Source organism: Marmota marmota, unplaced genomic scaffold (assembly GCF_001458135.2).
Source record: "Marmota marmota marmota unplaced genomic scaffold, marMar, whole genome shotgun sequence".
NCBI classification, from domain to species: Eukaryota; Metazoa; Chordata; class Mammalia; order Rodentia; family Sciuridae; genus Marmota; species Marmota marmota.
In genome coordinates, this window is record NW_026000048.1 from 12,091,053 (window position 1) to 12,117,973 (window position 26,921).

Below are 26,921 nucleotides of genomic sequence, written 5' to 3' on the forward strand. Positions count from 1 at the left end.
ATTTATTAAATCTAGATTGATTGATTGATTTCAATTATACAAATCAGTCTGGTTTTCAGAAGGAAGTTCATCTATTCTTCAGTCCTGAGCAAATCATGACCAGTCATTGGATGATCTCTTTGGCTATGCTTTCTATAAGAGCTAACATATCCACTTTGTCTTTGAAAATTGAGTGCTGCTACATGCTTTTTGTATTGTAGTACCCCACTGTCCACACCGAGATCATGTTGATGGAACCTCTCCCACATTCATTTTTGACCTTCAGAGCATGCCCATCTCTGGGCTTTTCAAGGATGTTGACTCTCAACACTTTCAAAAGGAAATGTATTCCAGGTCTTCTCAGGTGCCAAATTAGGGACTAGGTTACAATGTGAAACTTATCTTCCTAATGTTTTGAAATATTTTGTCTAAATTATACCTAGGAATTTTTGGCATCTCAATTTAAAGCAGCATGACACTATGGAGTCCATATTTTAAGTAACTGATTAAACATTTAGAGGTGCTCCCAGCTGCTTGAGTTAGCTGGCACATTGAATCCAAAAGCTCTGTCAAATGTACAATAAATTCTGTGCAATCTTAAATTAGGTTTCCTCCTCTTGAATTTAGGAGACACACTAAATATCCATTCCTGCCATATAATCCCTAGGCTTTAAACAATACAAATTATCAAACTATTGAAATTGTTTTGGTGTAAGAACTTTCTTCCAAATGTGATATGCTCATGTGCCTCATGCATGTACAGTTACTCTAATTACAGGTTTGGAGATTAAAGGGATTGGTATGATGGGCAGGGTCAGTTTCTTGGGCTTATAACTAGCGCAGCCACACCGAGCCTCCTGTTCAGAAGGGTCTCACAATTGTTTCCATGCTCCATTGTCACCACCTCAAAGTTCTTTTTAACAATAGGCCCTGAGTTGTCATTTTGCACTGGGGTTCTACATATTTTGCAGTTAGTTCTGAGGGTGGGCCACCAAAAGAACTGGGCTCTTTATGCACATACTATCTCAGGAAAGTTAATTACATGGTCTTTAAGCAAGGTTGGTTCAACTTGATCAGAGAGGGGAGGAATCGAGACTTCTGCTAGCAGGGGAAGCCAAGTAGGGTTTAGGAGTTCACAGTCATCAGACTTCATTAAGATTTTTGGAATCCTCCTTATTCCTAATTAGTTCAGAGATTTTGTATGAGTTCTGGTAAAGCTATGACTTCAATCTCAATTACTCCACATCTGATTTTTGGCTATGTTGACATTTTGATTAATTACTTGGAACTTTCTGGGGATTTTGTAATGGCTTAGATCAAGAACGTAAAAATATAAGCCTATTTGTTCTGTTTAATTCTGTGGTACACTTAGAAGAAATCATTCAAACCTCATGATCCTTGTATTTTCTCATCCTAATAATGGTTTATCAGAGCAGCAGTACAATCGACCAAAGCCCTGCCTTTAACAGATGTTTCATCTCAGGAAACCCAGGGGGCAATTTATATAAATGTTTCGCCCTTGTGTGCCATGAACTTTTAGCGTTCCATGTTTCTAAGCCTATCAAGTTACAGAACTTGATTAGTATCAAGTTATAGATACTAATTGTTATTTGCAACCATTTCTGATACTAATTAATGAATCACTAATGACACCACCTGAAATAACAATGATTTTAGGACAGAGATTTTTGGCTCATAGAACCTACAGCCTGGAGGTAAGCATTTCAAGGATGGTCAGGTAGCTCCACATTGTTATCGAGGACCTAGCTCCTTTATCTTTCTTCTTTATCATATGTAGTATATGGTTCCTGCTCACAAGTTGCTTCATGTCACAATGTGCCTGTTAGTGCTCTAGCCATCACATACAAATTCCAGGAAAGAGGGGAAAGAAGGGAAGGACAGCTACATAAGCACATTTTAGAGGGTTTTCCTGGAAGCTCTGTCTACCCAGTGAGTCTCCTTACATCTATTGATCAACCAGTGAAAGGCCCAAAAATGTAGGCTGGGAAACTTGCTCTATAATAGGGCACATTGTCACCCATGACACTGTAGGTTTTTTGGTTTTTTTTAATTTTTTTTAGTTGTAGATAGAAACAATGCCCTTATTTAATTAATTAATTTATTGTTTGTTTGTTTGTTTATTTATTTATATATGGTGCAGAGGACCAAACCCAGTGCCTCACACATGCTAGGCAAGCACTCTGCCACTGTGCCACAACCCCAGCCCCATAGGGGTTTTGTTAGTAAAAACGAACAGAGAGTAGATACTAGGAAGCAACTTTTTTCCAAAATACTAAGGCATTTTCTAGATCTGCTTTGATAGATTATATCAAATATGATTGCCATTAGCCTTATGTGATTGCATAAATTTAAGCTGCTGAAAATTAAACTAAGTAAAAATTCAAAGTTTATTGGGGACCACTGGTCTCAACTTCTAATATTATCACATAAACATTTTATTATTGGTGTTTTTGTTGTTATTATAATTGGAAAATTTAAGAATTGGATGGGAGAGGTGAGTAGAAATGTAAAAGAGGAAATAAGAGGGCTTCAGTAACAAGTGGTGAATCAGGTCAAATGCTTCAGATTCATTTAGTTTGATAAGATCAGGGAGAAAATGGCTTTGGCAATCTGAGCCCTTGAGAGCAGCAGCAGAACTAACAGTGGGTTCCACCAGGCTCAGGAGCACACTGGGAAGTGAGAAGATGGACTTCAGTAATTGTAGGTGATGCCTTTAAATGTCCTTCATAGATTAAAGGTCAGAGCCAAGATGATGTCCCAGGGAGTCAGGGCATGGGTGACTGCTCTTGTGGCCCGTGTGTTTCTGGACTTTCTCTTGGGATAAGTATCTCTAAAAATGGCCGGAGGATAAGAAAAGGAGTCCCTAAAAAGAAAAAATATTATAATAAAAATAAGGGAATACTGGAGCCAGGTGTTCTTCATTCATTTTCTGTTTCTTGGGTATGACAACATACCCAAGATTAAGTAATTTATAAAGAATAGAAGTTTTTGTGGCTCACAGTTCCAGATGCTAGGAAGCCCCAGAGCATGGTGCATCTGCTCAGCATCTGGCTAAGGCCTCGTGGTGCATCACAACAGGGCAGGAGGTAAGGCTTCTAGCCTACATCTTCTGCTTCTTATAAAGCCACTAATGCCATCACAGGGTCCCCACTATCATGACCGTCCAAACCCTTATTACCTCCCAAAGGCTCCAACTCCAAATACCATCAACATTGGAATTTGAGAAATATTTCCAACCCATTAAATTTTACGGGACACATTCAAACCAAAGCCCCAAGTTTTGAGGAGAACAATACAAACTCATGACTAATACAGGTCCTTCTTTTTTTTTTTTTAATAGGCTGCATTTCTTTTTTTTTTTTTTTTTTTTTTTTTTTTAAGAGAGAGGGAGGTTGGGGGGAGGGAGAGAGAATTTTTTAATATTTATTTTTTAGTTATCGGCAGACACGACATCTTTGTTTGTATGTGGTGCTGAGGATCGAACCCGGGCCGCATGCATGCCAGGCAAGCGTGCTACCGCTTGAGCCACATCCCCAGCCCATACAGGTCCTTCTTTTGACCTGGATGTATGTGGTCAGTGGGACATGATTTCTTTGACATGGTGGGGAGGAGAGGAGAAGAAATCAAAACAGACAAGTGTGATCAGGACAGGGAGTCAAGGGAACATATTTCTAATGGGCTCTATTGTCTTGGAAGATTTGGAAGGGCAACTCACTACTGTGTGTGAAAGAAAAAGAGGTGGCTCAGGCATAAAGAAAATGAAAAAAAAAAAACTCTGATGAATACAAAAGAAACCAAGACTCAGGTAAAGATTGACAAGAAAATTATATGGAATCCTACCAGATACTCTTATTCTGACACACATTGTGTCTTTCTGGTATATGTTAATAATAACAATTATCTAAATAACATCTGTTGAAGGCTTCAGAGTGTCAGGCACTGTGCTACAGGTTTCACATCATCATCTCTCTCAATCCTCCTCTCAGCCTTTGGGCTAGGAGTGATGATTACCCCACTTTATAGATGAGCAGGTACAGAGAGAAATGAAGGTGGAACGGAGTCCTAGCCTAGCCACCTGTATACCTGTGAACCTTGGGCAGTTTTCTTAATTTCTCCAAGCCTCAGATTTCTCTTGGTGAATAGGGTTGGAATCCTTGTTTTTTAAATTGATTCATTATAATTATCCATAGTAGTGAGATTTGTTGTTACATATTCATGCATGCATATATATAACATAATTTGGTCAATTTCATTTCCCAGTGTGGGATCTCTATTTTATTAAGATAATTGGTATGAAAGAACCCAATGCATGGTGGGTACTTGATTTTTAAAAAACTTAATAGAATATGAATTGCTATTGAGTTGACTTTGATGCAAAGTCCTTGTGATTTTCTCTTTTTCTTTCTTTCTTTTTATTTTTTGGTACTGGGGATTGAATTTGCGGCCTCACACATACTAGGCAAGTGGTCTATCACTGAGTTATACACCCAGACCTTTATTTTTAATTTCTAGTTTTTGAGACAGGGTCTTGATAAGTTGCCTAGGCTGTCCTTGAACTTGCAATTCTCCTGCCTCAGCCTCCTGAGTACCTGGGATTATATGCTTGTGTCACCACGCACATGTTCTGTCTTCCCAATGCAAGACAGACGTGCCTGCCACCACAAAAGTGAGGCTCCTTGTAATTTCTGCTACCAGGCAGGCATCAGAAATGGGCAATGTTTTTGTTTAAAAAAAAAATCCTTTTTTTAAATGTAGGCCTCATTATTAGCAGCTGCACACTCATCCCTCCAAAGACACTCATGTTCCCACACACAGTAGAGGCCCAAGAAAGCTCATCTCATGCTAGCTGTGGTCCACAGACTGTCAGCGTGTGACTCCTGGGTTGAAAGATTTGAGATTTTACCTGCCTCTTTCTTACAGTGTGATCTTGGAGAAGTCACTTGGCCTCCAGGTGCCTAAAAAAGGAAACTAAACAATGGCCTGCATCTCAGAGAAGGTGCTAAGACAGGCTAGCTAAAGTGTGTCAAGTTCTGAGTATTCTTGCAGTTGGCATTTCATAAAGCATAAAAGAATTCCTACTAGTATAATTCACAGGTGGCAAGAACTGGTGAGATGACCGGGGAGAAGGTATCAGGGACCTGGGGAGTCTCCTTTGGCAAGGGACTGCAGTATGTTTCTGAAGGCACTGATTAATGACACTGTTTGTCCCCGTGAGGAGCAAGCATGATACACTGCTTTTCTGCAGGTGGATTGAGAGATGGGAACCCAGGGAGAGACAGGGTTAGGCTGTGTCCAGATGGGGACAGTACAGCAGGTTTGAACTCAGTCTCCAGAGTGCCCCAGGTGTTATTCGCAGGCACTTGCCCCAGAGGACAGAAATCACTTTTCCAGGCCAAAGCTGGAAATCCTGAAATTTCCCTGGCCCCAAAGAAACACTCATTGCCTCATTATTGTGGTTTAAATCACTGCTCATTATTTATTGGAAAAGCAGAACATAAGGCATCTGTAGGGATCCAGCTCCACAGTTCTCTAAGCCCTGGCTGTAAGTCACCTCTAGGCTTACCATTCCCTTGAGTAGGAGCAAAACTGCTTTAATGAAATGTCCCCAGGTTGAATAAACTAGAAAATGCATCCTGTGTTGTAGCATAATAAGAAGAATACAACAACAAATTGGTGGCAGAAGCTTGGCAGTTGAGTGCCCCTGGGCAAAAGCTCCCATCCTATCTCCCCCTGGGGCAGCATCCTGACACCAAGACTTAAGTGACACAAGGTACACATTCCTAGACTAGCTGCTATAGCAAGAAGCACTTGACTTTTTCCTAACAGTAGAAAAGCGGAACTCTAAGAGTGATTGCCATTTCTAATGGAGAGGGTGGCATCAGGAGCCCCAGAGTGCCCAGGGTGGTCTCTGGATGGCAGACCCTGATATTGGCCCACAGCTTCTTTTGGTAAAACAGCAGGGAAGGGCACTTGGTTTGCAAGGCCACAACTGGAAGATAAACAAGAGCTGATCATTCAGCTGACTTAATAACACAGCTGGGGTTTGATCAAATGTGCTTAAGTGATTAGTGAATGCTCTTTTTTTCTTCTTGTATTGCTTTAAAAGTTTTCTTTCCAAAGAAGTGCTTTGATTGTTTAAGGAACTAGTATAAAAATAAGTGCACTAATGTGCAACTATTTTTACCAGGGCATAGACATGCCTCTCCCTTGTTGTTGTTGTTGTTGGGGGGGGTGCGGGGAGGGTAAATTTTCAGAAAGAAGCAGAAGTTGGAATGCCTGCAGAAAGCCCTTTGAGAGCCTGTTTGGGAATGAGGTAAGGTTGCCCGATCTCAATAGGTGAAGGGGTGTCTTTGCAGAACAGTTCACAGTGTATTGGGGCAGCTCACTTGAAACTCAGAGACATTAGAAGCAATTACTGAGCAAACAAGAGGTTGGAAATTCAGTGGCCAAGCCAAATTCCAATTTGGGAGTGCAGGCTGATGGAACATGGTGGGCCCATAAAGGCAATTGCCCTCTGGAGTCAAGTAATCTGTTGGTATTATCGTCAATCCCGCGGAGCTTGGTGTTGGGTATCAGGTATAGTTCATCTTGTTTAATCGCCTGCTACCCCACTCTGGACTCAATTCCCTGACCTGTGATGAGCTCATTAACTAATAAGCTGCCTCAGCTGCCAGTAGAATGCTGCCCGGAGCAGGGATGCCCTGCACATTTGCAATTAGGCATCCTACTTCCATAGATCGGGACAAGGGGGCACCAGAAGCTTCCAGGACTTGCTTTAGATCCCTCCTTGGGACTCATGCTTGTCCTGGACCTAGAAGCTGACTCTCTTCTGAAATAAAGACTGAACCCACTTGATGCTTTTTACACTGAGATTTTAAAATGTTTTCTCCCCACCCCGGGCACTTTCCAGACTGCCCCCACCCAAGAAGCTGAGGTCAGATTCTGGGGAAGCACACAGCCCCCGGGGATCCTGCTGCCTCTGGACTTCAGACACCGTATTTGGGGTCACGCCAGCACATGGGATCTCATGTTAGGGCCAGCACCCCAGGGGAAAGCAAGAATGGACGCTTTATCCAGTTAGACTCTACCGAATGCATAACAGAACATCTCCTACAAGGTTTGAAATAGGTGCACGTAGAAAAGCCGCGTCATCCCTAATTCCCACCGAGAAAGGCAGGGCCCCCACAGCGCTCTGCGCCCCGCTATCCCCGCAGGTAGGGGGCGCGCGCGGGCTCCCGCCCCAGGGCGTTGATGTGCGGCAGCGTGCCCGCCACTGCCGCCAGCTTCTCGCTGAGTTTCTGGTTCACCAGCTCCAGGTGGCGGCCGTTCTTCCTCGCCTGCCGCAAAGACCTCTTGACCTTCTTCACCCGCTCGCGGAGCTGCCTGTTCCGCTTCTCCAGCGTGGCCACCTTCTGCTGCAGCTTCTTGACATGGTCTTCCTCCTCAAACAGCGCCTTCTGCACCGAGGAGCACATGAGCTGGGGACAAAAAGACCGTGGAGGGAGAGGCAGGTGAGTCTCGAGTTTTCCCGGGTGCTGCTAAGAGCCTAGCAAACAGCACAGCCCCGATCACCCCACCCTATCATGAGAACAAACTGGGTGATGGCTTTGACGGTGATCTTGCCCTCCACGGGGTGAGTCCTGTCCTGACCTAAAATACAAAACCTTGCCTTTGCTTTCTGTATTTGGCTTCCTTGAAGAATTTGGGTTTAAAGAGAGATTCTAAATAGTATCAGAGCAAAAAGGAAAGTTCTCCTGGGACTCAAAAGACCAAAGCCCTAAACAGGAAAGCTCAGAAAGAATTTGGATAGTTCACAGGAAAGAAAATATAACTGTCATTTAAGCAGCTGAAAAAGACACATTTGCAAACTGTCACATGTACAAACATTACAGTGTTATTTAAAAGTAATCTAACATGCCCACTCAGAGAGGTCTAGCTCAAATTATAGTAAACCTTTATGTAATGGAAAAGTTTGACTCTTTCAAAGAATAAGGCAGCTCCTTCTGCATGCTTGGTGGCAGTGTGTTAAGTTTTGGTGTTTATATAAAAAGCCTGGTGCAGAACAGTGTAGATGATGTGATACCAAGAGTATAAGTCTGATATCCATATGTATCTATGCTTAAATATGCACTGTCCTTGAGAGAATATATAAGAAACTGTATCCAGGGAGGAGTAGGGACAGGAAGGAGATTTATTTTCACTGTGTACTCTTGTACTTTTTGAATTTTATGCTATATACTAATGTTACACACACACAGGTTTTCTCACCTCTAGCTTCTTCTCCACCTGTTCTACATCATCAAGAGCTATAATCTCAAAGCCTTAAGCCTTGACTTTGATCAGAATTAGGGAGTCCTCCTTATATGCAGGTTCTGTATCTGTGGGTTCCTCATCTCTGCTGCAGTCAACCACAGTTCAAGAACATGCTGCAGGAAAAAAATTCAGAAAGTTTCGAAAAGCAAAACTTGAATTTGCTGCATGCTGAGTGCTACCTTAAACCCACACAGGTGATGTGTAGGCACACCCAGCTGTACCTCTCTCTCCAACACTCTGAGTGTTTGCCTTGTGTCTTGTTTGTGTACCTTGGAGTTGGGCCTATGATGGTTTGCACCTGTGCCGCACATGTGTTGACTTTTATCATTATTCCCAGAGCAATATAGTAGAACAACTATTTAAATGGCATTCACATTGTATTAGGTATTATGAGTAATCTAGAGATGGTGAAAGTATGCAGGAGACTGCCTTTTTATGCAAGGGACTTGCACATTTGCAGATTTGGGTATCCAAGGTGGAGGGTCCTGGAATGGATCCTCTGTGGATATTGAGGGAGCACTGTATTCTTCAGGCCCCACCACCTACCTTGCAATATGGTATGAGGTTAAAAGTGTAAACTGGGCTGGGCACGGTGGTGCACACCTGTAATCCTATCGGTAGGCTGAGACCAAAGGTTTGTGAGTTCAAAGCCAGCTTCAGCAAAAGCAAAGCACTAAGCAACTCACTAAGACCCTGTCTCTAAATAAAATACAAAATAGGGCTGGGGATGTGGCTCAGTGGGCAAGTCCCCCTGAGTTCAGTCCCCGGTTACCCCCGCCCCCCGAAAAGTGTGGACTGGGTCAGGCTGCTGTGGTTTCAGGCCTGCCTCTACTGCTTCTGAGTGGTGTGGCCTCGGGCAGACAGCTTTTTGGGAGGGGGCCAGGGGGCTGCGAATTGAATCAGCTACATTCCCACCCCCTTTTTTAAAATTTTGAAACAGCTCCCTAAGTGCTAAGGCTGGCCTCAAACTTGTGATCCTCCTGTCCCAGCCTGCAGAGTCACTGGGATTATAGGCATGTGTCGCTGCAAAGAACAGGACAAACTTCTTAAGCCCAGGGTAGTACACTCTGTGCTGCATCAGCCACATGGCCTTTGGGACAGAAAGATTTGTTCCCCCAGTTTCTTATACTCATCCCTCAGCTGAGTCTCTTTCCAGAACCTGCCCCTGACTCAAGAGATTCGCCCAAGATCACACCCCCTTCCTGTATCCAATGACCAGCTAACCCAAGGCAGGAAAACCAGAGCTGCTCATTCAAACTTGGAACATCTGAAGGGCTGTCTCAGCCTCAGAGCGTCCCATGGGGTAAGCTGGCCCTTACTGAAGTTGACATTGCAGGATGGCCTCTCCTTCTGCCCAGTCCTGCTTCCTCTCCTGCCATCCCTCCCCAGGTGTGTCCTTTAATCCCGGGGACATTCTCTGAAAGCTTCCTGCACACTCAATCTCCTCCTGCACCCTCAGTCTCCTCAGGGAACTTCACTGGCAACCCTTGTGTCCTTGTGTGTACCATGGGATAATCATGGTTTTGGAGGACTGAATGAGTTTGATCTGAAAAGTATTCCAAACCATCCTCTGTCGGTCACTATTACAGAATAAAGTCTCTTAAAAGTCCTAACTTTTGTGATTGCACATGGCCTACAGCTCTAGTCTTATTGTTCCTCTTTCTGTTTCACACACTGTATTCACAAAAGCAAAAAGGCTCCTGGTTGTTCCCTTCTGCATATTTTGGGGGCCTCTGCCACAGTCTTTCTTTTGCCTGGCGTGCTAGTTCCCCCACCCCAGTCCTGTCTGGCAATCTTAGAAGCAGTCTGTAGGCCCACTTTGCCATGCCTCCTACGGTGTCCCCCACTGTATGTAGCACATCCCCCTGTGGGGTCTATGTAGCACCCTACATTTATTTATGCTGGGGGCAGAGGTCTCCACACCCTTGATGGATCACAAACTCCTTACAACCCAGTTCATGTTGGTCTTTGTAGTTTTGTTTCCCTGGCTGTTAGAGGTGTATGATAAAAATCTGAGCCAAGTGACATTTTCTTAAAATACCTGCCATTTAATCAAGAGCTTTGGGCTCCTGTTACCATTATAGGGGAGACCACATGTGCAACACTGCCCTCCTCTGGCCAAAATGAGACCCCTTTAAAAGAGAAGCAGGGTACAGGAAACTCTTGGGACAAATCATTATTTCTATTGTGTATGCAGAGGTATCTCTATACCTTAGGATTCAATATCCCCAAGTGACTAGGATAAGCACTTTGTATCCACTCTCATTGTATTGGTCTTTCTATAAGTTATGGCAGATTCTTTTTAAATTTTTTTTATTTGTAGTTGGACACAATACCTTTATTTTACTTATTTATTTTTATGTGGTGCTGAGGATCGAACCCAGGGCCTCGCTGTGCTGGGCAAGTGCTCTACTGCTGAGCAATAGCCCCAGCCCCATGGCAGATTCTTAAATCAAGAACAGGGTAAAGGAGGATAAGCAAAATCTACTAAAACAAGAGGTTTTTACTTGACTCCTTGGATAGAATCCAATAGTGTTTCTGGAATATAACATCCAAGAGAAATTGAAGGCATGTTTTATGACATTCTTTAAAAGCTACATCTTAAACACAAACAGTGGAATGGTGAGGCTGGAGAGAGTACTTGTGAACAGAGCTCTTGCTAAGATACTGATACTCTTTGTAGGCATCCCCTGGGCCCCAGGGCCAGCCATTCCCTACTCTAGAGAAAGTAGTACAGCAGGAGAAACCTCGCCTCCAGCAGCACTAACCAGCCAAGAGCAACCTGATGATCACTATGATCACCTGAACAACTCAAGAGGGAAGAGAGGAATGCCTTGACATGTGTGGATGTGCGCACACAGGTGGGGGGTATCATTGAGAATGGAAATCAGTAATTGTGAGCTAAGTGTGGGAAGAATGGATGGGATGACTGAGTTCCTTAGTGAATGTCATCCTGTGATCCATGCAACCTCTCTTTAGCATGAGTAGGAGCAAAAAGCCATCAGAATAACTCATAATTGTCCAATATTACCAATGGTGCCAACCATGACCCAGGCTTCCTTATGAAGCTGAAGGTCTCTATCTCAGTAGCAAAGAGGACTCTGTCTCCAGGAAGTAGGCCAATAGGAATTTAGGCAATGCCTAAAATAATGGAGCCACAGCCAAAGGTATGTAAAGGAGGCCTCCTGAATCCTGGCCATCACCCCAAAAGAGAATTCCATCTTTCTGATTAAAAATGCAAGAACTTCTAGAGGAAAGCTATGCTTTCAAATATGTGTGTTTCTTTAAGAAACTTCCCTTTCTCTGGAATGCTTTCCAAATGAAATCAATCTCTTAAAAACTGCTGTGTTTAAAAAAAAATGCTATATGCTCATTTATCTTTGTGGTATTTTTTTGGTAAATTAAAATGAGGAGAGGAAAGGCCAGACTAGGCTGAGACAGGTTCTACTGCACTTTCTTTGAAGAAGGCCGAAGGAAAACAGTCCTATAGGGCAGCCCCCAAGCCACAGATTCCTGCCACACAGGCCCTTCCTCCACCCCATCCCACCACTTCCGATGGCTGAAGTGGAGAAATCATTTGGCTGCCAGATGCCAGATGCTGAAGCACCTCCAACGTTCTCCTGGTTCTCCTCAGGCACAGTGTGTCTCTGGAAGTTTCCACGTGGTGACAGGACACCTGCTGCGGGGCAGATGGAAAGACTGCCACAAGGGAGCCGCCTCTTTTACTTTCAACAAGACAAAAGTTAGGCTGGAATATCTATTCCTCATCTTTTAAAAATAACACATTTTAAAGCTATAAAAGCAACATGCTGATAAATAGAAAAACTTTTTTAAAGATAAAAAAAAAAGAAAAATTAAAACCATCTGTAGTTCTATTGCAGAAAGATAGCCTCTGTTGACATTTGAATGTTTCCTAGTTTGCTTCTATGGGCATAGCTAAGGATTTTAAACAAAATTGGAATGATGCCACTACTAAATGTTCCAAGTTTTTTCCCCTTGATGCTTTGTCATGACTATTTTCCAAACACTGATTTGCACACTTCTTACACTGAAGCACTCAAAGGAGGGAGCATACAGTAGTTCCTCTTTACCACTATGACCTGCAGGTTCATGAATCATTAGTTGTCATTTCTCCTCTATCCTCATGCCCACAGGCTGAGGGACAGGCTATGGGAAGCATCCTTGGGGCTGAGTAATCTTAATGTGGCTTTTTGGTCACCTGTCTTCAAAGACAGGACAGATTATCATGACTTCCTCACTTGGCGCTTCTCCTGAAAGTTTTCTATTTGATTTGTGGTTTCCCCAGGAAGTTCAGATGCTGTAAGAAAGCCTCACAATCAAGATCTTGAAAGGTTAAGGATATGTCTTCACATTATCTAGAATCACCCCAGTCATTTCTAAACTATTATGACTCCTATATATTCATTACAGCAAGAAGCATTTTTCTTTTCCTGGGAACTATATGGTGCAGAAGGTTTTCCTGAATTATTCTGCAATATACCTGTAAACTTTGCATCTAGGTTTACAAAAAGTATATTTAGAAATTGCTTCATGGCAGCAGGAAAATTCGGAGAAGGTTCTTGTCTTCACAGCTGCTTTTAATTTAAATAACCACCTACAAAGACAAGACAAAGTGTGCTTTCTGAAATGTAAAAAATAAGGGAAGGGCAGTCCAAAAGCAACAACAAAGACAGATAGCTTGCCTTTTTAACACTTCATTCCTGCTCTTGGGATTCAAAAAGGAAAAAAAGAAATTCTAGAGTGGTGATCAGCAAACTATAGCCTGTGGCCAAATCTGGCCCATCACCTCTTTTTATGAATAAAGTTTTATTAGAACACAACAACACTTGGATGTTTCCATATCATCAGTAGCAATTTTAGTGCACAAGGGTGGGTACATGGGATAGAAACTGTTGGTTCATAGCCTAAGACACTTACCATTTGGCCCTTTGTAGGGAGGGAGAAAATAGCTGAACCCTGACTCAGGGGGAGGTAATGCAGCAGCTGACAGCTGGATGGGTTTGGAGGGAAGATGGTCTACAGCCAAAGAATGAAGGGAAAGCAAAGGGACAGAAAAACTCCTGGTACCAGAGCCTCCCAAGAATCCCCCATCCACACCTCCATCTTTCTACATTGTGTTGACCCACTGATGTGATATTAGCTCCTTGGGAGGCCAGGCTAGAGCTCAGGGTTTTGCCAATCCTTGTCAAGGATCCTTTGGACTCCATCTCAATAGCCTCTTCTATTTCAAACATCCAAATGGAAATTAATGAAACAGCTCTTTCCCACGTGACTAGTCAACTGTTTCTAAAATGCTTCCCCCAACAACAATGGAAAGGTAAGCTTTCTAGAACTTACAGTGGTAGAACGTCTAGAGGCTGTAGATAGCAGAGGCCAAGATTCCTTCACTGTGATTCAGGGGCTTTGCGGGGCCTCAACCCAGGTCCTCCACTGCCCTCTTTGGCCCTTTGGTAAACAGGCTGGGAATGCAACTTGCTTCAGCATCCTTTAAAAAAACCCTTGAGCATCAGAGCAGTGTGAGGAGGTGGCTGGGGGAGTCACACCCACACAGAGTGGTTTCCTAAGGGATTCAACAGGACCAGGCTGGATGACACCCAGAGCTGCTGACACACCCAATCTCGGAAGTGACAGCAGGGCAGTTCTTCTGAGGACTGTCTGGAGGAACAACCTGGGATTCCAATGACTATTTGACTTGGCAGCGGTTCTTTGCTCCACCCAAAGTCAAAAGAGCAATCTCCCGTGTGCCAGGAGCCCAACAGAAGAGAAAGCATGTGCCCCAGACAGGCTCATCAGCCAGAGGTGAGGCAAGTGCAGCGAGGGTCGAACAGGAGGTTTGGGGCCAGAGCTGGAGCGAGAGGTTTTTCCACTTGGCTGAGGCTGGCCCCAGCTGTCTCTCCCATGTCTCCCACCCTGCTACCCAGGGAAGAAACAGCTGAGCCTCACCAGTAGGAATGGGTTTGAGTTGGGCAAAACTGGTCCTGAATCCTAGCACATACTAAATGCCTGTTCTGTGGAGAATGGAGCCCACTGTTCCCCATCCCCTGATAGGGGGTCTTGCTTGAGTCTATGAACCTACCTTAGCTTGCTGTCCTCATATAAAATGGGCATAATAATGCCTCTTTCTAGAAAAGCTTTAAAGATTAAATCATGTCATATACATAAATCATTTCACATAGCACCCAGTATAAGAATGCATGGATTTTTTAAATTTTTATTATTTTTTTTTGCCATGAATCCCAAGCCTGAGGTTACTTACTGAATTTCTCTTCCCTGACCACACTGGGTTCTCTCAAGTCTCTAGACCTTTGCATGTCTGGTTCCTTGTACTTAGAAAATCTCTGCTGACACACCCCTCACCTCATTATACAATGCATGACATTCTGTGTGTTCTCCAAGTCTGGTCTCGGGGAGTCCTCTTCTTTGGGTGGCCTTCCTGATTCCTATAAGCAGAGCTCTGTAATCTTGCCTTGATTCCATTGTCAAGTGCATAAACTTCATTGTCATTTTCTGATTAGCCTGTCTCTCAGACCTTGAGCCCCTTAAGCTCAGGGACAGAACAAAGCTATGTCTTCAGACAAATCCACTACAATGAGGTCTATAGAACACTCATGGGGTACTTTCCTGGGGACCAAAGTTGTTTTTGTTTTTTGTCAGCTAGAGTTGAAGAATACTGCGGGCTATGTCCCTCCCTTGGCTATCATATGCACTGACAGTTTTGGGTACTGGTTAAGCAGACTTCTCTGTTTTACCACGAATCTCATTAGACCATGGGAAAGCTCCCCAACACACAGCAAGAATGGACTGCAAGAGTGAGCAGCCAGCCCTCTCAGCTCTGCACAGCCTTCTGCCTTTTCCCAGGGAGTTGTGCAAATGTCTTCTATGATGTAAAGAAGATTGGGAAACGCTAGGTTATGGCGGGTGTAGATTCCGACCCCCAGTGCTTCTCTAGACCTACAAAGGGGAAGAATGCTGAAACCACAGCTTCTCGGATATGAAGCTAGCCAGCTCTTCCATGGCATCTTGGGCTGCAGGGGGAAAGGGCAAAGGGATTGATGGTAGAGCCTCTTCCCTACACCCAGCAGTTGATCCTGCTCCTGTTGGATCAGGGGGGTCACAATTGTTTCTGCTCAGGCCCTTGGTGTGCAGACCCTGGCTGAGTGAAGTGCGCCAAGCCACCAGCCAGCTCTTTCACTCCACATGTTGGGTTATTGCTGTTGCCCACAGGGAGGGTCATCAGCCAAATCAGTGCCTGACCTTTGTCCCTGGGTCCCTGAACTCAGTCCAGGAAGAGCCCAAGGCAGCCCCTTCTGAAGGCATGGCATAGCAACAAGGCTACTGAGAGTGCCAGGCTGGACCATGGACCAAGCATCCAGGGTACCCTGTGCAAGGAAAGGGGATCAGCTCCACCCCTGCTCCCATCCCACTGGTGTGGTCAGCCTGACCCACCTTTGAACAGAGACTTTTTGCTGACTTGGATACTGGGTGATTAGGGTTCAGCACCAGTTCTTTTGGTGAAAAAGGCAGGCCAGGTCCACGGTGTCCCTTGGCCATGGCTGCTGTTTGCCGGGCATTTTTGTCACTACTGGCTGCAAACTCCAAGGGCTCCCGCCACCTGCTGGGGAATGGGATGGAAATTGACTGAGCTGTGAGCCACTCATGTTTACTTCTTAGAGACTGATGACTTGTCCACACAGCCACATCCAGGGCCTGACTCAGCTGACAGACTGTTTATTTGGGAGTTTATCAAACTTGGACATGGTTTTTCTGCTACTGACTGGCCCTGGAGCCTGGGCACCTTAGACTTGTGCTCCTTAGTTTGCCAAGAGCTGGGGTGTGATTCAGCAAGACCTTGCTTTACACGTGGCTCTCTGGGTTGCTGGCCATGTTTTCCTTCTTTCTTAAAGTAAAGGTACTGCTAATATGGCTGAGGAAGACCTAAATGCATTTGGTTAGCTTTAAAGTCCCAAGCACTGACTGTGGTTATTACATACTGCCAAGCTCAGTCAATAATTTAGGTCCCAGAATCCATTTTCAGTTAATACTTTATTCAGTAAAAATATTATTGGAAAATCTGTAAACAACAGCTGACAAACAGATACTGAAGCACAGTGACATGAGTTTCTGCCAATTCAAGGGTTGTCTTTCCTGGCTTAGTATCTGGCACAACTCCCTGCAAACTTGAAAATTTTAACACGGACAACATTTCTATGTGGAAAATATTAGATTACAGAACCCTAACAAGTATGTAGTTTTGGCCAAACCCTGTAACAAATGAAAAATGGATACTATTTGTGAGATAAAAAGTTAAATATGCCTTAATTATTGTTCTGTTATGCAAAAATCCTAAGTTATTCCTCACTACTGCTTCAACAGTTTGCTATTCCATCTTCCTAGAATGCTCTTCCACACTCTGCATGGCAGGCTTATTCTCATCCTGATTCCTGTATAACTTCTTAGATAGTTTCTCTCATCATCCTGCAAGTGGCTTCCCTTGATGAGTCTTGTCATCACCTTGCTTCTGTGCTCAGTAGCATTATTGGGTTTACTTATTAATGGTTAATTGTCTATTTCTTCCACTGCAAAACAGGGCCTTTTGTCTTATTTTTATTGTTATGGCTCTAGTTCTTAGTACTGCTTTTTTTTTTGGTGGGGGTGGGGGGGTTGAACCAGGAATTGAACTCCGGGGCACTCAACCACTGAGCCACATCCCCAGCCCTATTTTGTATTTTATTTAGAGACAGGGTCTCCCTGAGTTGCTTAGCACCTCACTTTTGCTGAGGCTGGCTTTGAACTGTCGATCCTCCTGCTTCCGCCTCCTGAGCCACTGGGATTATAGGCATGCACCACTGCACCCAGCTCAGTACTACTCTTTGACACATAGTTAGTCCTCAAGAGCAGAATCATTGAATGAGATAATAAATTTTAAAACTATCATTTGCTAATCTTTTAAAAATTGGAAGCTACTAAGAAAAGATAGTCACCTAAATCTCACCAAACATGACTTTTATTCCTTTTTACTGGCAAGATTTTTAGCCTGTTAATAACATGCTACTTTTTAAATTTTTAAAATTTCAAACTTATATTTAAATTGATAAGTAAAATTGCATACATCACATGCAACATCTTGTTTTGAAATTACGTATATATTGTGGTAGGGCTAAATGAAGTTAACCTGCATTACCTATTTTCTGTAGTGAGAACACAAAATCTACTCTTCAAAAACTCTATTCTTGGGGCTGGGATGGTGGCTCAGTGGTAGAGTGCTCGCCTAGCCCGGGCGGGACCCCGGTTTGATCCTCAGCACCACATAAAAATAAAGGCATTGTGTTGTGTCCATCTACACCTAAAAAATAAATATTAAAAAAAAACTCTATTCTTCTAGCAATTTCAGATGTATATTGTGATTGCGTGTATTCACCATAACGTACAACAGATCTCTTGAGCTTAGTATTCCTACCTGAAACTTTATATCCTTTGACCAACATGCCCCCACATCCCACCCTCCCTCCCCTACCCCCTGGTGTTAGCCATTCTGACAGGTGTAGGTGATGAGTCATGATTTCCTCCTTGAGGACTTTGCTAATACACCTATCGGACACTTATGTCATTTTGGAGAAATGTTAATTCAGGTCCTTCGTCATATTTCCATCAAGCTGTTTTGCTGCTGAGTTTAAGTTCTTTATATATTTTTTTATGTTAACCCATTATGGGACATGACACAGGGTTTGTGAATATTTTCTTGCATCCCATAGCTTTCCTCTTTAGCCTACTGATTTTGTTGGTCTTGCAGAAGGTTTTTAGTTTGATGTAATCCGATTTTGCCTATTTTTGCTTTGTTGCCTGTGCTTCAAATTAAAAAATTCCTTGCCCAGACCAATGTTCTAGAGCTCTCCTTCTGTGAATTTTTCCAGTGGTTTATTTTTTTTAACAGTTTCAAGTGTTATAGTTAAGATTCTAATCCATTCTGAATTGATTTAAAAAAATAGTGTAAAATGAGGGTCTAATTTCATTCTTTGTGGATATTCATTTCCCAGCACCATTTATTGAAGAGACTATCCTTTCCCTGGACTGTGTTCTTGGCATTAATGTAATAAATAAATTGAATGTTGGTGTGGATTTACTTCTGGACTGTCTTTGGTTAGCCTGGTTCAATGTGTCTATTCTTATTCCACGCTGGGTTTTATTTATTTATTTTGGTAGCTGTAGATGGACAGCATGTCTTTATTTTATTTACTTATTTTTATGGGGTGCTGGGTTTGAACCCAGGGCCTCACATGTACTATGCAAGCACTCTGCCACTGAGCTACAACCCCAGCCCTATTCCATGCTATTTTGATTACTACATCTTTGTTGTATATTTTGAAGTCAGATAATGTGATGCCTTGAGCTATGTGCTCACAAAATAGCCTTGGCTATTTGGGATCTTTTGTAATTTTATACACATTTCAGGATTTTTTTCTATCTTGGTGAAAAATTTCACTGGAATTTTGATAGGGATTGCATTAAATCTGTGGGTCATTTTAGCTAGTATGAACATTATAACAATATTGCATTCTTCTAGTTCATGACCATATCCATTTGTGTCATCTGCAGTTTCTTTCATCAATATTTTCAATAGTTTTCACTGTAGAGATGTTTCACCTCTTCTGTTAAATCTGTTCCTAAGAATTTTTATTCTTATAGCCATTATAAATGGGACTGCGTTCTTGATTTCTTTTTCAGAAAATTTGTTAGTGTGTAGAAACACTCCTGAGTTTATCTATTGATGTTATATCCTGAAACTTCACTGAATTCATTTATTTTTTGTGTGTGTTTGAGGGTTTTCTATCTATAATAAGATCATGTTGTTGCAAACAAGGACCATTTAACTTTTTCTTTTCCAATTCATAGGACTTTTCTTTCTCTTGCCTAACTGCTCTAGCCAGGACTTCCAGCACACTGTTGAATTGGGAGACTTGAGGGTCTTGTCTTGATTTTTTACCTTAGAGGAAAAACACCTCTTCACCATTGAGCATGATATTACCTGTGGTTTGTCACGTAGTTTTTATTGTATTGGCACCATTCTTCCTATACCTAATTTATTGAGTGTTTTTTTTATCATGAAAGGATGTTGAAATTATCAATGCTTTTTCTTTGTGGGTTGAGACCATCATAGGTTTCTGTCCTCCATTCCATTCATGTGCTATACTTCATTTATGGATTTGTCTAAGTTAAACCATGCTCACATCCAGGGATAAATCCCACTTGATCATGGTGTTGAAATGGGTTTGCTAGTATTTCTGCTAAGAATTTTTGCATCTATTTTCATCAGAAATTTTGGCATGTACTTTTCTTTTTCTGTAGTGTCCTCGTCTAGCTTTTGTATCAGGGGAATACTGTAAAATGAGTTTGGAAGGATTCCCTCTTATTCAATTTTTGGAAGTGTTTTAAGAAGGACTGAGGTTTGTTTTTTAAATGGTAGAATTCAGCAGTGAAGCCATTTGGTCCTAGGCATTTCTCTGATGGGAGACTTTTTACCACTGATTCAGTCTCCTACCTTATGACTCATCTCTTCAGAGTTCCTTCCTTCACTTCTTTTCTCTCTCTTTCTTTCTCCTGCTGTGCCCACCCCAACCCTGTGCCCTAGATTTTCTATGTCTTCATGATTTAGTCTTGGTAGGTGATATGTGTTTAGGAATTTGTCCCTTTCTTCTAGATGTCCAATTTGTTGGCATATAATTGTTTGTATGAGTCTTTTGTGATTCCTTTGTATTTCTATAGTGTCTCTTCTGATTTCTTCTCCTCCTTTATTTATGGTTTTAATTGAGTATTTTTTTCTTAGTCTAGCAAAAGTTTTATCAATCTTCTTTATCTTTAAAAAAAATACCCCAAATCTTAGTTTCATTGATATTTTATATTTTTCTAGTCTCTCTTTCATGTATTTCTTCTCTGATCTTTATTTCCTTCATTTTTCTTGCTGTTAGGGTAAAGTTAGATTGCTTATTTGGGATTTTTTTGTGTGTGTGTTTGTATGTGTGTGTGTGTTGCTGGGGATTGAACCTAGGGCTTTGTGTATATGAGGCAACACTCTACTAGCTGAGTGGGATTTTTTTTTTTTTGATGTGGGAATTCATTGCTATAAATGTCCTTCTTGGAACTGATTTTGTTATATCCCATAAGTTTTGATATATTGTTTCCATATTTGTTTTATCTCAAGATATTTTTTCATTTCCTTTAAAAGTTCTTCTATAAACTTCTGTATACTCAGGAGCATGTGATTTTTCTGAAATTACTCCCATTACTTATTTCTAGTTTCATACCATTTGTGGCTGGAAAAGATACTTGATATGATTTCAGTCTTCTAAATTTGTTAAGACTTGTGGCCTAACACATCCATCCTGTAGAATATGCCATGTGAACTTGAGAAGAATGTGTATTCTGCTGCTCTTGAATAGTTCAATATATTTCCATTTGGTCATTAAGTTCCAAGTTTTCAATTCTGATTATTTCAATGAAATTAATACATGTGCATTAAAACAGGTTAGAAATCATAACCTATAACTTTTATATTAATAAATTCTGATATATAATTATGATATGTACTATATTTAAGTTTTCATAGGTGTTCCACATTTAGAACAATGGCATAAAATGGGTTAAGCCTAATGTTATCTTACTGATTTTTCTATTTGGATAGTACGTCCATTGCTCAAAGTAGGATATTGCATCTCATTGTGTTGCATACAAATCAAATTTATTAATATTTGCTTTATATTAAGTGCTCTGTTGGGCACCTATATAGTTACAATAGTATATCTTGGTGGATTGATCCCTTTGTTACTATATAATAACAGTTTTTAACTTAAAATCTATTTTATTTCAGTATAGCTATCTCTGCTCTGTTTTGGTTTCTATTTGTATAAAATATCTTTATCCATTCCTTCACTTTTAACTTTAAAAGTGAAATGTTCTCACAGGTAAAGTTATGTAGGCAACTTATAATTGGGTCTTTTCTTGTTTAAGATCCATTCAACCACTGGAATGGATTATGTCTTTTTTTTTTTAAGTTTTTTTTTTCCTTAGTTGTTGTAGGACACAATACCTTTGTTTTATTTGTTTATTTATATGTGGTGCTGAGGATGGAACCCAGTGCTTCACATATGCTAGGCACATGCTCTACCACTGAGCTACAACTCCAGCCCTGGATTGTGTCTTTTAATAAGAGAATTTGATGCCTTTATATTTGAGGTAATTATTGATAGGTAAGGCATCTTATCACTTCCATTGTTTCTTCATTGTTTCCTGGTATTGTTTCCTCCTTTCTTGATAATTTCCTTTGTAGTTAGATGATTTTTCTCAAGGGTATTTTTTTATTCCTTTGGGTATCTATGATAGCTTTCTGCTTTGTGGTTACCATTAGGCTTACATCAAATATCCTATAGTTACAATAGGTTATTTTACACTAATAACTGATCCCATTTTAAAAAAATCTATAGTTTTAGTCCACCCCACCCCACATTTTGTTTTTATCTTTTTATGCAGTGACTCTCTTAAGAGATTATGGCAGCTATTGTTTTTTAATAGTTTTATCTTTTTTAACCTTCATACTAAAGATAAGTACCACATTACATATCATTCTGAATTTGTGTACTTATTTTTACTAGTGAGTTTTATACCTTTATGTTTTCATGTTACTAATTAATGTCCTATTCTTTCCGCATGAAGAAACTCCATTAGCATTTTTGCAAGACAGATTTGCTGATGAACCCCTCAGAATTTATTTCCCTGGGAAAGTCTTTATTTCTTCTTCATATCTGCAGGTAGCTTTGCCGGATATAGTATTTCTGGTTAGCAGGTGTTTGTTTGTTTGTTTTTTTGTTTGTTTTGTCTTTTGCTTTAGCAGTTGGAATGTATCATTCCACTTTCTCCTGGCTTATGAAGTTTCTGTTGAGAAATTTGCTCTATTATTGGAAGTCCCTAATTTGTGATTTGTTTTTCTCTTGCTGCTCTCAGGATCCCGTTTGTCTTTGATTTGGATTGAATCTGATTGGAGACTTTTGACTTTCCTTTACCTGAATATTTGTATCTTTATCCAAATCGTTTTCTTATTATTTCTTTAAATAACCTTCATATTCTTTTCTCTTTTCCTTCTTGAGCTCCTATAACTAAAATTTTGCTTTCTTCATGTGAGCCCATACATTCAGAAAGCTTTTTTCATTCCTTTTCAATCTCCACATAACATTGGAGATTGAAATAACATCCAATATTTATTACATCTTTGTAATAACATCTTTGAGCTCAGATTCTTTCTTCTGCTTGATCAATTTTGCTTTTGATTTTCTCTTGCATTTTTCATTCCATTCATTGTATTTTTCAGCTCCAGAAATTTTTAGTCATTTTAATCTCTCAGTTCATTTGTTTTGGTCATTTATTGTTTTCCTGATTCACTGACTTGTTTTCATATACTTTCTTGAAGTTTGATCAGCTTCCTTAAAGCAATTATTTCAAATTCTTTGTCAGGTAGTTCATGCCATCTCTTTAGGATCAGTTACCGGTGCTTCATTTGTTTTGTTTGTTTGTTTGGTTGGGTTTTTTTTTTTTTTTTTTTTTGGTGTTTATATGCTTTCCCAATTGTTCTAGATCCTTATAGGGTATGTGTTCTGAACAGCTGAGGAAGTGGGGACTTAGTACAGTCTTTGAAGACTGGTTTTTGTCTGGGGAAGTCCTTCACTTGGCTCTACTAGACTGGATGTTAACTGGGTCCATGGAGGGCTGTGTTAGTCAGAGTTCTCTAGAGGAATCAAATAAACAGGAAGTATGACGAGAAAAGGGAATTTTTAGGTTGTCTTATACAACCTGAAGTGGAAAGGTGAATCTCTACCCTTTCACCAAGCTCTAGCAGCACAGTGTAATGTTTGTAATGTAAAACTATCTTATTTCTCTGATACACTTATGAAGTTGTTTCTGTTCATGGAGAGTAGTTCAAATTGATGTTTCTGTGAGTGAGACAAGTACTGGAGAGTCCTGTTCTGTAATTTGCTGATGTTTGTCTCTTAAAACACAGTGATTTTAGGGTGTGTGTGTGGTTTTTTTTTTCTTTTTGTGAATTTTGGTTTTAAAACTTCCATTGCCAGGGTATGTGGGGGCTCGGGGATGCAGGGGACAGAACTGGCCATGGCATCAGTAGAGGTGGAGGATTGGAGCCCCTAAAGGTCCAGACTTCCAGTAGGTCGGGGCAGTTGCAACCTTTGAACGCAACGTATGTTCAGAGACTGCTCAGGAAGCTGTGGTCAGTGTGTGGCCACCTGTACTATTGGCCCTATCTTCCTTAGGGGCTGAAAACATAGCCAGAGCAGCAAGAGTGCCCAATGTGCAAAGCTAGCATCAGCAGAGAGAAGGTTGTCCTGCTGTATGGACGAGGGAGCCAGAAGCCCCAGGATCCCAGATTGGAAACTCCACCTCACCCCCAGGGCCAGCAACCTGCTCCAGAGAACAGGGGTTTTCACTTCTCATTGGGTGTTGGTGCTTTTCCCTATGGCACCAACTGTCTTCAATGCTCGTGAGCCTTTCTGCAGGGACGCAGGAGTGGATCTGGGACAGGGTCACCCGGCCTCCAGCTGGCAGAATTCCCTCTTCCTGTTTCTCGCCATCTTCTCCTTTTTCTGGCTGCTCTGTATTTGAGCTGTCTCCTTCCTGCCCACCTCCAGCCAGAGGAGGCTCAGTACTGGGGGGTCCCTTCCTTATTTCTGGAACACCATTCCCTGACCCCTCCATTTCCATTGGCTGAGGCCAACCCTGGCCACTTTCCAGGAGGGAATGGGAAGGAGCAGGGACATCTGTGCATAGGATGAGAGACCTGCCTCTGAACTCTCACTACCTTGCTGGGAAGTAACTAGCTCCCAGCCCTGGGGCAGGAGGCCAGATTGAAAAGAGGGCCCATTTCTTCTCTCCCCTAATCTTTTGCTTCCCCTGATTTTTTGATTTGAGGTTGAAAGGTGGAGAAGGTTCCCTCTGACTTTTCTCCATTCCTCCTCTTGTTGATTGAATTTTTCTCTCCCCAGTGCCTAATATGAGTTCTGACTCTAAATACTCCCCCCACTACCTCCTTTATTAAAATTTCAATAGAAAAGGTAAAATGTTTTAAAAAAAAACTTCCATTGCATAAAATAGCCGAGGTGTTGCATTAGTTTAATGGCTACAACAATTTCATTTAAGATTATTTCTTAATTTACTTAACCATACACTTTCTACAGGACTCTCAAGCTGTTCTTAAATTTTATACTATTTTAAGTAATGTTAAATATTTCAAAACACCACATTTTTCTGTATCAAAATTATTTCTTTAGGACTGATACTGGAAAACAAAATTACTAGAAGTAAAGAAAATGTCTTAGTATTTTGGTTTGTCACCAATTATTTTTCTAAAAATTTCACGCTGACTTAAGGTTTTATTTTTCATATTTATATCTTTGAATTGCCTCTAACTGGGTATAAGGCATGAAGCAAGCATATAAGTCAAACTCTTCCGAACAGAAAATCAATTGTTCACCCATATTGTAGTAAATACTCCTGCACTTCCCATGCACTGGTATTGCCTCTGTCTTTAGGAGTTAGACTAAGGTCTGATATATCAGACCAAGGTCTAATATGGCCAACTTTGTCCTAGTCAGCTATGGGTTAATATTACCAACACCATATGGCTTTTATTAGTTATATAACATGATAGGATTTTTTTTTCCCAAAAATATCTTGGCTAAAATTCTTAAAGTACAGAAGGATTCCATAAAGATCTTAAAATATACTAAGAAACCTGTATCGTTCCATACATATTTTGAATGGATTAAAAACCACATAGTATTTGATTATTACAAAGTTAAACTTTAAAAATTAATTCAAAAGTATGTGCTTCTGTGATCAGTTTCCCTGCCCATTATTTTTTCTTAAATACACTCTTGGTTCTTTCTTTTATTCCTAGTCAGGGAATAAAGCCATGAAATTTTATGTTTCATTATGGCTTTAACCTATAAAAGTTGCATTTTCCTCTCCTCTCATTATCTATGTAGAAAAATATGCACAGATGTTCTCTAGGGGGATAAACAAGGATGATCACTGCAGATTGAAAAAAAAGGAACAACTTTAATGTCTATCAAACCTATGGGATGCTATCTGCAATTAAAAAGATGAAAAGGGAAAGATCTCCAAGTGGGAAGAAGAAACCCATCAAGTTTTTGAACTAGTCATATAAATAATACCATTCATGGAAAAAAAAACATAACTAAGTTTTAAAGGTGCCTGTATATGTGTGTGAAGTCCTAGTCAGAGGTCTGGAAAGGTTTTTACTGTTAATGTATGAGTTTGTCAGTTTTATGTCACTGGGACAAAATACTTGAGAAAATAAAGGAGGAAAGATTTTGGCTCACAGTTTGGGGGGTTTCAGTCCATGGGTGCTTTGTCCCATGGCTGTGGGCTTATGGTGAGGCAGAGCATCATGATGGAGAGCACATAGCAGAGCTGGTCACATATGGTGGCTGAGAAGCACAGTAGGAGGTCACAAGGGTCCCATGATACTCCTCAAGGGCATGTCTACATCCCTCCTAATAGGTCCCACTATTTTTTTTAAGAGAGAGAGAGAATTTGTTAATATTTATTTTTTAGTTCTCAGTGGACACAACATCTTTATTTTTATGTGGTGCTGAGGATCAAATCCAGAGCCCCATGCATGCCAGGCGAGCACGTTACCGCTTGAGCCACATCCCCAGCCCCTAGGTCCCACTTTCTAAGGGTTGCACCATTTCCCAATAGCAGTATGAGCTGGTGTCTGAGCCTTCAGCATATGGCCTTTGGGGTACATTGCAGATCCAAGCCATAATAACAATGGTTGTCTCTGGGGAGGACCCAGGACTCAGAGAGAGTAAAGGAAGCTGTGGTTTTACTTGTAACACTTACACAGTGTATTCACACATGCTTAAGATATTACTCATTCCTAAGAACACAAATTTAAGTGTCGTCGTCTTTGGAGAGATTGTCAGCTCTTGGGTTGCATTTCTCTTGCATTCGCCTGGGTGCCTTACAGTTCTGTCTGTATACACTCAGCACACACTTGGTGCCCCACACAGTGCCATGGCATTAGCTTCCAGGGACATGTGCTGTGGCTAAGTCCTCATCCTGCATGAATCACAAAGACTTTGCAGTTCCAATTTTAGGTAAGAAAAGCTATACTCAGAAAAGGGAAAGTCTAGACAAGGGACAGGCAGCATCCAGGAGCCTGGTCATGAGTGGAACTGAGGCTTCCCAACCACAAGTCACAAATTCCATGCAGCTGGTCAGGAAGGATTCCCATCAGTATGTCCTGTCAAGTGAAAAAGGAACATCTGCTAAGCATGCTGAGGCATTGGGACATCATTTGTAGACAGTTCAGAGCTGTCTCCAGCTGGGAGAAGGGTGGTTATCTACCTAGGCAGAAAGCTCACTAGACTAGGGACCTTTGTGCTTCATGACAGCCTGGTGTTAGGTATCATTTATTGAGCATTTACTATATACTAGGCTAGTAGTTTTGGACATATTCCCTTTTAAATTCTGATGCTTAACCCAGATGGAAGTTTTTGCTT

The 26,921-nt window shown here is 41.4% G+C and overlaps 1 protein-coding gene and 1 pseudogene across 2 annotated transcripts in view; one reads left to right on the plus strand and one right to left on the minus strand.

Annotated features, from left to right (window-relative positions):
• Positions 1 to 5,450: 5,450 nt before the first annotated feature.
• Ccdc3 (coiled-coil domain containing 3) overlaps positions 5,451 to 26,921 on the minus strand; it is a 107,503-nt gene continuing 86,032 nt past the window's right edge. Inside the window, exon 3 of one of the 2 annotated variants that reach the window (XM_015495209.2) lies at positions 5,451 to 7,478. In XM_015495209.2, coding sequence (XP_015350695.1) covers positions 7,203 to 7,478 — 276 coding nt within the window. In that variant the 3' untranslated portion in view covers positions 5,451 to 7,202. Of the gene's footprint in view, positions 7,479 to 20,406; positions 26,663 to 26,921 lie in introns of those variants that run through there. The other variant, XM_048812669.1, reaches the window with a different exon arrangement.
• LOC107150242 lies at positions 23,467 to 23,994 on the plus strand (annotated as a pseudogene).